The 14,232-nt window shown below is 32.8% G+C and overlaps 1 protein-coding gene across 5 annotated transcripts; it reads right to left on the bottom strand.

Annotated features, from left to right (window-relative positions):
* Window positions 1-2,460: 2,460 nt before the first annotated feature.
* Window positions 2,461-10,800, bottom strand: LOC115711347 (ubiquitin C-terminal hydrolase 12-like). Of its 5 annotated transcripts, XM_061114303.1 has the most exons (6): window positions 10,575-10,800; window positions 10,313-10,424; window positions 10,053-10,112; window positions 3,148-3,427; window positions 2,880-3,046; window positions 2,461-2,760 (listed from the first exon to the last, which is right to left on the bottom strand). In XM_061114303.1, exons 4-6 carry the CDS (start codon window positions 3,399-3,401, stop codon window positions 2,606-2,608), a joined length of 576 nt encoding a protein of 191 aa, XP_060970286.1. In that variant the 5' UTR covers window positions 3,402-3,427; window positions 10,053-10,112; window positions 10,313-10,424; window positions 10,575-10,800; the 3' UTR covers window positions 2,461-2,605. The 5 variants fall into 5 exon arrangements, with proteins under 5 accessions (XP_060970286.1, XP_060970288.1, XP_060970285.1 ...); XM_061114305.1 differs by lacking the exon at window positions 10,053-10,112; XM_061114302.1 differs by lacking the exons at window positions 10,313-10,424; window positions 10,575-10,800 and having other exon boundaries at window positions 9,951-10,284.
* Window positions 10,801-14,232: the final 3,432 nt, after the last annotated feature.

The raw sequence follows: 14,232 nt of genomic DNA, 5'->3' as shown, positions 1-14,232 counted from the left end.
ATGAGCACATTAGACTCCTTTATATAGTGTTTAGGTGATCACACTTAGAATTCAAACACACCATCTCATTTCTCTCATGTAATGAGCATTAATATAATTGTAACAACTATATTTCACAATATTTGAATCCTATCTTCAATTTTGTGTAACATCTCTTATATTACACAAAATGTGATCAACCAAAAGAAGTTACAAAAGCAATTAATTTTATAACTTCTCTCCATGTTACAAAGTGTAAGTTACAATTTTAGGTTAAATAAATCATATGTTACACAATTTATTTACCAAACACTTAATATATATTATTCACATTATAACATATATTACCACATTTTAATCTACATATTATTATATTAAATAATATAACAATCCTCCACTTTGATTGAATAAATACACACTTTCAAAGAAGTCTTGCTTAGGTGCATTAGGCAAAAAGTCTTTCGACTTGAATTTTACCTTAGTGTAGTTACCACAAAATTTGATGAAATTTTAGTTGCCGTAGCATTGAACCACTATTCTTTTAGTACAAACCGGTGATAACACACACCCTCGCTAATGCTCACTTGAGACCGCATCTCTCGCTCTTCAACCGTTAATGGCCATGTGCAAAATTCTAATTCATGGACTCTCTAGAATAATTCCCAATTCTCATAAGAGGCAACACCACCTCTAGCCCATATAGGTGGAGTTTTAGTGCCTCACAACTCTTTCGACACTTCTTAAGCTTAAGTGAGTTTTCTTAAGCTTAAGCTCCATTAAAAACCCTTTCGGTTTTAACCCTCAAATTTCACCATATGGTACTCATCCAAAGATAGGACAATTGAGTACCACATTCACTCTATTGACTTGTTAAGACTAGATTTTTACTAGTGTTAAGATAGGTTACCATCAATGAGCAAAACACTAAGTGAGTTTAGGTCTCATCCCTCGAAAACTTATGCTTTAATATTGTACGGAGATTAAGCAATTTGTTATAACCTCTCACTATTGATTCTATGTGAATCATGCATGCCAAAATATAGTGTTCACTTTGTGACCACTTTTCTCCTTAAGTATTTAAGCTTTGAAAATTCAATCATAAAAGATTAATTTTCACACAATTTAAATTCTCAATAATTTTGATACCAAGCATATCAAAATTAAGCACTAATTTAGATACCAAATATATCTAAATTATACTATTTTAAGACACAAAGCATGTCTCAAATTCTCATATTGGAGTATCACCCCCACATTTTCACATTTTACTATCAAGATAATCTCTTGATTTTAAAATATACAAGACTATTTTGTCTCTATAATTTTTCTTAAATTTAATTTCTTTTTTGAAATTATTTTCACCAAAATTTGACACTAAAATATATCAAAATTTTACATATACACATAGCCAAATTTGATTTAGAATTTGAATTCAAAATCAAATAAATTAATCAATAATGTCTCAACACATTTTGATTAAATTTGTGGCTCACCCCCACATTTTTACCATAAAGTGTATATAAAATATCACTTTTGTGTATTTTCCTCTTCAAATGACACTTTAAGGCCACTTTGAAAAATACTATTTAATATTTTTAGTTTTCTTAACAAAACTAAAATACCAAACTCACATTACTACTTACAAAATAATATGATTATTTTTACTCATTATTTTAAAGTTATCTCTTCAATGAGATTAACCCAAATATATACTTGATTTTTATGTTTTTTACTGTTGTTTTCTTGTTGTCATGAAAGCTTAAGAGTTAAGAACTAACACCTCACGTCAAGCAAACTAGCAAAGTTCACAAGGCGATGAGTAATTGCTCTTACATAACAAAATGTACTACAAAGATATAAAGTTGTTTCCTTTACCTCACTTAGTTTTAGTTGATCATCATTTAAAAAATGGTAAATACCATTTTGGACCCTCTGTTTTACAAAAATTACCAATTGGACCCTGTATTTTGTTAAATGACAAAATAGACCCTGTATTTTCTAAAATAGTACAAATAAGACCTGAATTAATTTTTTGTCAAAATAAAGTTTAATTATAATCTGATCTAAAAGTGCTATGACAAAATTGTTTACATTTTTTGTATCTGTTCGTATTAAGCAGTGTCTTCAAGTTGGTTGTATTAAAAAAAAAAAGTTGTCAAAAATTAAGCTCAGGGTCCTATTTTTACTATTTTAGAAAATACAAGGTCCATTTTGTCATTTAACAAAACACAGGGTCTAATCTGTAACTTTTGCAAAACACAGGGTCCAAAATGGTATTTACCTTTAAAAAATAAATTAAATAAATGAACAGAGTTAGAAACACAGCTAAAATTTATTGATGTCACTGATATTGAGAAAAAAAAAAACAAAAATTGTTAGTTCACTTCAGACCTACTTAAAGCTTGGAAGCCATCATGGCACTCTCTGTTGGAGTTGTTCTAGTTTCAATGGAGAATCATGATAAAGTCCAATTAAGACACATTTAACAAAAAAAATATTTAATTAAAGGAAATTTAAGAGGGTATAAAAAAAGATTAAAATTAACAGATAGAGAGGTTCACCCAGGTCAAACTAAGTAGAGCAAAGTATTGGACCAAACGAAAAGGAACACTAGTGTTCCACTAATCTATTCTAGAGTAACTAAACCAAGCACTTTAAACTCTACATCAATAATACATCTATCACCTACCAAAAAACCATTTTCTGGATCATTCAATTTCGTCAATGGCATGTAATCTTCAAAACCCCTGGCCAAATTTTTAGACGAGAACGTTTTGCTATCTGGAAAAATATATACATAAAAATAAGATCCATAATGTTATATTATTTAGCATGCATATAAGATGAAAACAATGATACATATATATATATATTTATAGATAGATAAATAGAGGGCTCACCAGTTTTTCGAAAATGGTTGACATACTTTTGGTCCCTCATACGACACATTAAATGCACAAACAGACTAGTGTCTGGAGGGAGAGTTGAATCCAATGCTAGACCCACCACACAACAATTATTGTTGCTCTTCTCATTTGATTGACCATTAGGATAAAACACAATCGACCTGAGAACCAAGAGTTAAAATACTAAATCAACATATATATTATTAAAAACTACTTTTCTACAACTTCTCATCTTAATTAGTACTAATAGTAGCACATGTACCATTTGTAGTCTCCACCAACAAAGGAAGAAGATTGATAACGTTCAAGGTTTTCTCTAGAAATATTATGAAACGTCCAAGAAAACTTGCAAGTCAAAGGATTGTTTATCATTGATAATCGCTCTACTTTTGATGCCGTTTTGACGATAAAAATCTCTGCTCCAAATTTACATGTGTCATTGACAAGGTAACCATTAGAAGGATTGTTAAATGTTTGGAGATCCATGAATCTAGCAAAGCCCCATTTTGGCTTCATAGTATGAAATCGCCTCACTCTTGCATCTGCACATTTGTTAAGAATTAAAACATTCTTTATTTTCAAAAATAAATACAAACAATCAACATTATGATCATTTGTTGTTTGAATCAAGTAGGTTTTGAAAAATGGAATTGGGTACCAAGGCGTTTTCCCTTAGCCCCGAGAGGGGCATAAAATAAAACTTCGTAAATATTTATCATAAAATTCATAGGAAAGTACACATAATTCCATAACAAAATCATGAAATTCTTAAAAATTATAGTTAAGTCTTAAAATCATAAACTAAATTCATAAAGGGTTCAAGTTTATTAAAAACCTTTGTGACTTAGAGGCTGAAGGGTTGTAATGTGCCTAGATGGTTTAAGGTTTCTATGGTTTTATTTATCTTTCCTATTCTATTTATTAAAAATCTGTTAAAAGAACTCAGACAAAAGCTTAATCAACCATTTTGAAAGCTTAAAAACAGGGGAGCCCTGTGAGTCCACAAAACAACAACCCTAATACACAAAATAATGCTCAAGACTGAGGCATGCGTCTCATATGCCTCAGTACATCTCGCCTTAGAGGTGTGTGCCTCAATAGAAACGAGGCGTAGCCTCGTGTACGCTTTTGCACTGCCTCACCTTGAGGCGCCTCGATTAGTTTTAGAAAGTATGTTGAAATACAATTGCCTATAACATTTAACAGGTTGATGGAACAAAATCTTCAAATCTATTTTGTCAAACAAAAAAGAAAAACAATGAAGTAGGTTTTCAAGAAGCACAGCAATATCAAATTCCCATTACTATACTAGTGTGCAAACAAATAGAAAACGTGCCACATCCACCTCAAACAAACTAATGAAATTACTAAGAAAACATCAACCAAATATAGAAACCCACTAAAACAAAATAATTTTTTAAGTACTAGTGGAAAAGAGTAGATTTTCAGTAGGGTGATTCATGAAGAGGCACCAAAGCATGATATAAAGTTATAAACAAGTAACCCATAAAAGTTAAGGAAATCTCTGCAGCTACTCTTAAGTAGTGAAATATTTAAATATTTGAAGAAAACAGTAGCAAACTCCTATTAGCAGATGAGCTAAATGGTATGTGTGTATTTTAGCTAGAGTTATTGCTTCATAAATTTAGAAATAATTATCTTGTTATTTTTTCTTTCTTTTATCTCTTCTGTTTTGTATAGTGTAAATATAAAAGTTTGAGATTGATGTATATGTTAGATAAATTAACAATTAACCCAAGATCTATTTGTATATAACATAGAACACAATAATAAGATATAATAATTAGGTATGTGTACCTGATTGATCCATAGCAATTATCTCTGTTTGATCCACAGCAGTTACTCCAATTCGATAGTGCAATACTATCAACTAAGTCTTCCTCCCTAGATCTCTAAATCAGAAGCAGTTTATTTTATCTGATTATCAAAAGGTATACAATTGTGATGAGACAATATGTATTTATAGAGTTAGGGAGGGGACTTAGCTACAAAACCCTAGTTGGGCTGGGCCTGCTCATCAAAGGCTTCAGTCCACTAGAAAAGCCCACACTTCTGTTTCACCTAGACTTTACTCACAGATGCTAAGCCCATTAACAATTGATCACCAACAACATGGGCTAACACAGCAAAGAACTATCCAATCAACCCAAGTTTTAATAAAACCAATAAAATTTAATGTAAGCCCAAATAAAAGTCTAACATTCTCCCACTTGGGCTACATTGATTTTAATACATATATATTATATATCAAAATAATTTTGTTTGAAAACGACTCATGGGTTGAACAACAGGAAAACATTTGTGGCCACTTTAAAAAATGATAGTTCTCTGATAGCATCTCAACATACCGGTCCAATTTAACCTTTGATAATGAACTATGACAATCATATTGTTTTTAACTCAACAAAAGACATTCATAATCACAAATACCAAAGTATTAAATCGACATGGTCAATAAGTCTAGTAGTGTGGTAAGGAATTATGTTCAACATGTGATCAATTTAAAATAACATAATATCCTTATCAGTCCTCAATTTCACTGATACCGTGATGCTTAATAAATAAGCCAGTGAAATTAAACATACACCACTTAAAATAAGTAAGTGTCACTAAACTTGCTTAAAGAATTAAGCCAACAACATATCATTGTCAATAAGCAAATAAATTTAAAAGACAATGATCACAACAATATGAACCACATGCTTTCAATTCAATCATTCTCGAGAATATAACAAAACATAATTGAAAACATATCCATTCAATAATAAAAAATATTGAAACATAAAATGTAGTTCATAACTTTATTCAGAAAATTATAAATAATAATTTCTTAAAACAAACAGAAAACAAAACTCCCACTAACCCAAAAGATCAAAAGATTCTAAAATGCCCATATTAACAACATGTTTATTAAACAGCACGGCACTTAACCCTTTGGTTAGAGGATCTGCTAACATCGACTCGGTCTTGCAATTTTCAATGACAATGTCTCCTTTCTTGACCAAGTCTCTGACAGTGAGATACTTTATTTCCATATGTTTAGAAGCACTACTAATCTTGTTATTCTTTGAAAAGAAAACAAGAAGATTATTATCACAATAGATTAGCATAGGTGTGGAAATAGAATCAACCACTCGTATCTCCGAAATAAAATTCTTCAGCCACAAAGCTTGCAAAGATGCCCCATAACATGCAACAAACTCAGCATACATAGTAAATGATGTGATCAAAGTCTGTTTGACACTCTTCCAAGAAATAGCAGCACCTGCCAAGGTGAAAATATAGCCAGAAGTTGACTTTAAATCATCTACACAACCACCAAAATCTGAATCTGAATAACCAACAACTCGAAGATTGTCAACATGCTTATACACAAGCATAAAACTCTTCGTTCTTTGCAAATATCTCAAAACTTTCTTGGCTGCAACCCAATGATCATGGCCAGGATCAGATAAATATCTCCCAAGAACATTGACTACGAAAGCTATGTCAGGTCGAGTGCAAACCTGAGCATACATCAAACTCCCTACTACACTTGCATAAGGGATGTTCTTCATTGCTCCTCTTTCCAAGTCGTTCTTAGGACATTGCTGCTTAGTGAACTTGTCCCCTTTCAGAATAGGAACAGAACCAGCTTTACACAAATCCATGTTGAACCTTTTGAGCACACGATTAATGTAAGCTTCTTGAGATAAGCCAAGAACTTTTCGATTCCTGTCACGATGGATCTCAATCCCCAAAACATAGGATGCCTCTCCAAGATCTTTCATATCAAAATTGGAAGACAGAAAATTTTTGGTTTCATTTAGTAGTGACAAATCACTGCTTGCAAGTAAAATGTCATCTACATAAAGAACAAGAAAAATATAACGACTCCCACTGATCTTCATATAAATACACTGATCAAACTTGTTCTCTACGAAACCAAACGATGTCACAACCTTGTCAAACTTCAAGTACCACTGGCGAGATGCCTGTTTGAGACCATAAATGGATTACCTGATTGTGCTTGCTTCTTTTCTAACCAAGTCTTAAATTTGTGACAGTCCGTTCTCCGATACCCCAATTTTTCACAAAAGTAACACTTCACATTAGAGTATTTGGACTTTCCATTGTTATTCTTCTGTTTATTCTTATGCTCCTTACCATTACCATTCTGTTTAGTAGCAGCATCATTTTTATTCTTGAATTTTCCTTTTCCTTTGTTGGGCTTGAGGTGAGAAACATAGTTAGCAGATTCATTCTTCTCCCTTTTAAGCTTGCTTTCTTCAGCTACACACTGAGAAATTAGGTCGCTGATAGTCCATGTTTGATTGTAAGTGTTGTAGGTTGTCTTGATAAGGCTGAAAGAGACAGGAAGAGCATGAAGAGCTCGATGAATAATGAAAGAGTCAGGAAGAGGAATATTATGATCTTTCAACTTGGACTGAACATTCACCAATTTCAGAATAAAATTTCGCACTCCTTTTAATTCATCATACTTAATGGTTGTCATTTCATCCATAAGATGTCCAGCTTCAGCGTTTTCACCAGTGTCGTATAATTTTTCTACAGCATTGAAAAACTCTTTGGCATTTGTAGTGTCTGGCAAACCACTCAATAGATGTTCAGGAATGGATCTTTTCATAGTAAGAAGACTAAGTCGACTTGACTTTTCCCATTGTGCATGATGAGTTCTCTCGGCAGTTGTACTGGAGTCAGTAAGATCAGCAGGTTTTTCTTCTCGTAGGCACAAGTCCAAATCCATTATGCCTAAAGTAAATTCCACATCTCGTTTCCATGTCTTGTAGTTGGAAGCATTCAAAATATGGATGGAAGCATTATTGTTGTTCACAGAAAAGGAGACTGAAAAATTCAAAAATTAAAACTTGAATAAGCAATATGAGCAATGTATTAGAAAATATTGTAGAATCAACTGGTCATTATAAACTCCCCTTTGGGGTGAGAATATAACACACACATGATCTACCTTCATGAAGTTAACAACAAAGAAAAAAATACATATCATTTAAGAATTTTATTACCTTTGGGCAAATAAATTTCTTAAAAATATGTATTAATTCAAACAAAAAATAATAATAAATTTATATATTTAAATTATTACCTTTGGGCAAATAATTAAAATATATATATTTAGTATTAACGCACTTCATGGAATGTGAACTAATATATGTAAATACTACCTTTGGGCAAGTAATTACACATATAGTCAACCAAAAGATATAATATTTTCTTCAACATGTGAAATTTGGTGATAAAACAATCATTGAAAATTAATAATTTTCAACCAAATTTCCAAAAGAGATATATAATTGCTTTTATTATATTGATAATCAAAAAATAAAGTGTCCACCATAACACATTATTTTTGTATCAAACAACCAAGTTTTATAACTTTAGAACAACAAATAATCAAAAGATGTGAATATAAGAAAATTGGTGGAGACTACATAGTCAAAATAAATTAAATAAGAGAGTGACTATGTCTTATGGAACGAGAAGAAACTCAAAAAATTTTCTATGATCGACAAATTTCGAAAAATTATCAAAAATATTTTTAATAATTTTTTAACTACATAATTATCATTAAAATAATAATAATTATAAACGGAGTCAAAAAATTAATTAAAAATCATAGAAAAATCAGAAATTGAATTTTAAGCACGCTGGAAAAAAAAACGTCGAAAAACGACCTCCGACGGGGTCCCACGCGCCCCCACGCGCCGCCTGCGCGAGTGGGCGTTGCTGGCTGGCCTCCTTCTTCTTCCTCCAGCCGGGTTGGAGGCGGGTCACGCGACCCGGTTTGGCCCAGTCGGGTCTGCAAGCGTTTTCCGGCCAAAAAATCGACGAAAAGTGGGGATTTTGAATGGGTTTTGTTCGGGAATCGATTTCTAGTCAATCTATGTGTCTAATTTCGGCTATTAATTGCTAAAAAACAATAGATCTAAAGAAAAGCTATCCAAAAAATAAAGAACATAAAAAAAAAAAATTATTTGGATATCAATCTTGATCAAAATACAAAATTAATCATTGTAGAACATTCATAAACAATTAAGAATGAGAAATCTATTATCAATTTTAGATCAAAAACTATAAAATTAAAAAACACAAATTATAATTTCATAATGTAATTATATAAACCCTAAAACTTTAAAGTTAAAATTCTCTTAATATACACAATGATTTCATGCATATAATATATCAATTGAAAGAGAATTTAACGATAAACAATACCCCTAAAGTTTTAAGATTTAAAAACAAAAAATTCAACATAAAATAATAACGAAATTATAATATCAAATTATAGATAATTAACATATGCAAATTAATTATACTAATTATGGGTTCTAAATCATATACAATAGGCAATCTGATACCACATGTTAGATAAATTAACAATTAACCCAAGATCTATTTGTATATAACATAGAACACAATAATAAGATATAATAATTAGGTATGTGTACCTGATTGATCCATAGCAATTATCTCTGTTTGATCCACAGCAGTTACTCCAATTCGATAGTGCAATACTATCAACTAAGTCTTCCTCCCTAGATCTTTAAATCAGAAGCAGTTTATTTTATCTGATTATCAAAAGGTATACAATTGTGATGAGACAATATGTATTTATAGAGTTAGGGAGGGAACTTAGCTACAAAACCCTAGTTGGGCTGGGCCTGCTCATCAAAGGCTTCAGTCCACTAGAAAAGCCCACACTTCTGCTTCACCTAGACTTTACTCACAGATGCTAAGCCCATTAACAATTGATCACCAACAACATGGGCTAACACAGCAAAGAACTATCCAATCAACCTATGTTTTAATAAAACCAATAAAATTTAATGTAAGCCCAAATAAAAGTCTAACAGTATAATGTATGATGTAAATGTAAAAACTTACAAAAAAAAATGGTGATGTATTATGAAAAATAAAATAGAGAAACTTAAGTTTGTTTCTTGTAGCTTTCTCTTACTAAAAGACAATTAAAGTTATTTGTTTTTGGTTATCACATCTCATATTAAAAGATAAGGAAGAAGATACCTTCAAAACTAGTCACGAATCTGATCAAAGAGAAAGAGATTGAAGATAGCATTAACTTCCCAACCAGTAGGCAAAGAACTTGTTTCCACTATTTCCAGATACAAAGAAATATGATCTTTCCCTTCTATGCTCTTGTCCCCACTTGGGTATACAGAAAATTTCCTAAACACAACTCAGTTAAAAATTTCATAGAACAAATATATTATTTAACATAATTAGCTCTGTGCCTCTATCTGTATACTTTTTTTCTAATTAAATATATATAAATATTTATATGCAACAATACATAAATATATATAGACATATCACACTTTGCTTCATCTAAATTAAAAAAAATAATAAGAAGAAGAAGAAGAACACACCAATTGTAGCCTCCTGCTGTAAACTCAGAGCTATAGTTTTCTACCGAAGCTTTCACAAGGGACGAAAAAGACTCAATTTTGAGCAAATGGTGACTTGGTAGAGCATCTCTAACTATTCAAATAAAGAATAGTTATTTTTAATCAAACAGTTGACAATAGTAAAATATAATAGCAATTATTAGAGCAATATGTTACAAATCAAGAGAAATTGTATATGGGTTTAATAATTTATTCAAGTAATGGTTAGGGAAAAAAAATAAACCTTCATGTAGGGTATAATTAGGATTCTTATAGTCATCGTTTGGAAATTGATCTGCAGAGCGAAACTTTTTAGAAGGATGAGGTGCCATTGACGATCAAGATACTTGACTAAAACGTTGATCAGTTTCTCAATGAAAATTTAAGTTTTCTTTGTTCTCAAAAAATATAAAGACGATCGATCATAGAGATAATCCTCCTCAAACCCTACTTTCGCTTGTTCTTAGACTATATCGGCAAAAAAAAAAACCTTCATTAAATCATATAAAAGGGTAAATTGTGACATAAAATCCATGTTTCAAAAAAAAATCTTTTTAAAATTATTTAGTGTAAATTGCGGGAAAAAATTAAATTGTTTTGATATTTTTTTAAGTTTTTAAAATATTTAAATCATTTTTTTTTTTTTTGTAGAATTTGTACCATTTATTGTCTTGTCTTTTGACAAAGTGGTAATGTAATCTCTTTGGTTTTACCAGTGTTATAAGTCTTGTTTGGTGTTTTTTGATCTGTTATCGCTACCATGGCTACAACATGAACAAATGAATTTAGTTTAGAAAATCAGTATATGCACATAACGTTAGAAGACGATGATGATGGAGTCATAAGATATGGTCATGGGTCCAATGACCTGTCGGAGATTGATGACTGTTGGTGCTTGGTTGGGCATTTTCTCACGAATCGCTCACTCGATTTTGATGCAATGCGGCATAAGATGGCATCACTGTGGAGACCGGGAAGAGACTTGTACGTTAAGGAACTTAATCCTAATAGATATCTTTTTTTAGTTTTATCATGAACTTGACGTTGTATATTAGAGGGACGTTTGATCGAGTCCCTCTAATATTTGAACGACTTAAAGAAAGAGAGAACCCGTGTATGGTGGTGTTACAGAGATTGTACTTTTGGGTTCAATTGCATGGTATGACCACGGGTTTTATGTTGGCAAGGGTGGTTCGAGACATAGGAAATTACATTGGTGAATTTGCTGAATCTGATCCCAACAATTTCACAGGAGTCTGGCGTGATTATCTCCACGTGGATTTGCCCTTGAAAAGGAAGACGAAGCTAGAAAAAGAAGGTGGACTTTGTTGCACTACTCAGTTCAAATATGATGACCTACCTACCTTCTGTTTTATTTGTGATATTCTAGGTCATTCTGAGCGTTTTTGTGGAAAGAACTTTGAAATCTCAAAACATCTTATCGTGAAACCATATGGTCTTGGTATGAAAGCGGATCTGAGACGTAAAAATCATTCGAATGGTTCAAAATGGCTAAGATTAAGGGTGGTTGTCAAGGGTTCTTTAGTGGAAGACGCGGCAGAGGCTCAGATGGTGGTAGGTAGCTCAAAGATGACCAACCTGGTAGTACCACGAAATCCAGGAATTGACCAAAATATGGCTATTAATGTGGCCACCAATCAGGGATTGGGAGATATAAATTTGGAGGCAATTAAAAAGACACAATCAGAGGCTAATATGGAAGATTTAAAAGGAAAGCCAACAAAAGATGGATTTAATTTGGCTCCAAATGAATTATATTCAAATAAAAGTCATATTACTTTGGAGACTAAGAGAATGCGTACAAGGATAATTTAATTGGGCCCAGGGTAATGGTAGGAATATGGGCTTTGAAGATGTATGTGATATGGAAGAGGGAGTGGATCAGTTGATTGATAATGACATGGGCCTGGATAGTGGTGAGGAAGGAGTTTTGGGCCTTACCAAAAATAGGGAGAGTGATGCTAATTATAAGGAGAAAGTTGAAAATGATTTAAGCCACAATGGAGATGACATTCCAAAAAATGTTCTTGGGGCGGGCTCTGTTTTACAGACTCGTCATACGTTATGAATATTTTGAGCTAGAATTGTCGTGGGCTTGGAAACCCATGGACCGTCCAATTCTTAAAAGAGCTTGTTACTCAAAAGAGACCCAGTGTTATTTTTTGTGTGAAACTAAATGCTTAAAAGACAAAGTTAATTGGGTGGGCTGACAATTGGGCTTTGAGGGAGTTTTTTGTGTGGAGGCCCAAGGTATAAGTGGTGGTCTTGCATTTTATGGAAAGTTGGGGAGGAGGTAACTTTAATGGGCTTTTCAAACAATCACATAGATGTTGAGATTCTGAGTTCAGCTTATCCCCGTTGGCACCTCACAGGTTTTTACGGGAAACCTAATCGGAGTCTTCACCAAAACTTGTGGAATCTCCTCAGTGGTTGGCTAAATTCTCCCCACTGCCTTGGTGCATTATAGGCGACTTCAACAACATTGTCTCCCATGAAGAGAAGAGGGGGGAACCCCTATCCTCTGCATCTCATTGAAGGCTTTCCAAAAGTCATTTCAGACTGTGACCTCTGTGACTTGGATATGGCAGGCTACTCGTTTACGTGGGAGAAGAGTCGTGGCAGTGATTTTTGGGTTGAAATTTTTTTAGACAGATCTCTAGTAAGTAGTTCCTGGTCTTCCCTTTTTCCTAATGCAAAACTTACTAATTTGGAGACTTCTACATCAGATCACTGCCCTTTATTTCTTCAACCTTTGACTCAACAAGATTTTATTCCTTCTCGTCAGTTTAAATTCAAAAATGCTTGGCTTAAGGAGCCAATGTGTTTTTAGATTATCAAAGATGGTTGGAATAGTCACGAATTGAATACCTTCGGGGATAAATTAATTTCTTGTGTTGAGAAGCTCTCGATTTGGGGAAAAGACATAACTGGTAAATTTAAAAAAAGGATCCAGCAATGTCAAAGAGAGTGGCATTTTTTGAAAGATAAAAGGGATGCAATTTTGGTTGAAAGATATGTGGAGATTAAAAGAAGACTTTTTGAAATTCTTGATCAACGTGAGATTTTTTGGAAGCAAAGGGCAAAACAATTTTGGCGAAAGGAAGAGGATCGAAATAGTAAGTATTTTCATATAGTAACAAGTTCAAGGAAAAGTAATAATTCAATCCAAAAGTTGAGAAACGACGAGGATGATTGGGTTGATTGGGATCATGGACTCTCAAATGTTATGGTAGATTATTTTCAAGACCTATTCACTGCTTTGGGAGTTGATTTCACTGAAGTTATTAATTATATTCAACATAGCATCTCAGATGAGATTAATTTAGAGCTCTCACAAGCAGTTATTGAAGAGGAAGTTAAGCGAGCTATTTTTTAGATGCACCCTGATAAGAGTTCGGGACCCGATGGAATGACTCCCACTTTTTATCAAAAATGCTGGTCAATTATTGGGAAAGATATGATGGAGTTTGTCCATGGTTTCTTCAATACGGGTGTTTTTGAATATGGGTGTGGTGAGGCAAACGTTGTGCTTATTCCGAAGAGAAGGAATCCTGAGAGAATGGCGGACCTTCGTCCTATTTCTCTCTGTAATGTAACGTACAAAATCATCACAAAGGTTATGAAAAATTGGATGACAACAATAATGGACTCGATTGTCTCGGTCTTCCAAAGAGCATTCATCCCAAGAAGGTTAATTTTTGACAATGTCATGGTCTCATTTGAGGTGCTCCAGTATCTCAAGCGTAAAAAGAAAGGTAAAGAGGGCTACATGGCATTTAAGCTTGATATGAGTAAGGCTTACAACCGTATCGAGTGGGACTTTTTAAAGGCTATCCTTCTCAAAATGGTTTTCCATGGTAGTTGGGTTTCTTTGTTGTTAC

This window comes from Cannabis sativa, chromosome 4 (genome assembly GCF_029168945.1).
Source record: "Cannabis sativa cultivar Pink pepper isolate KNU-18-1 chromosome 4, ASM2916894v1, whole genome shotgun sequence".
NCBI lineage: Eukaryota > Viridiplantae > Streptophyta > Magnoliopsida > Rosales > Cannabaceae > Cannabis > Cannabis sativa.
The sequence above is the reverse complement of the archived record's forward strand: the minus strand, read 5'-3'. Positions and strand labels throughout refer to the sequence as shown.

Bases quoted from the DNA above. Each gene is read 5' to 3' on its own strand.
- LOC115711347 (XM_061114302.1), bottom strand. From the start codon at position 10,002: ATGCTATCTTCAATCTCTTTCTCTTTGATCAGATTCGTGACTAGTTTT. The intron at 3,428-9,950 runs GTATCTTCTTCC...ACAAATGTGCAG, and splicing joins ATTCGTGACTAGTTTTGAAG to ATGCAAGAGTGAGGCGATTT. The intron at 2,761-2,879 runs GTGAGCCCTCTA...ATATTTTTCCAG, and splicing joins CAACCATTTTCGAAAAACTG to ATAGCAAAACGTTCTCGTCT.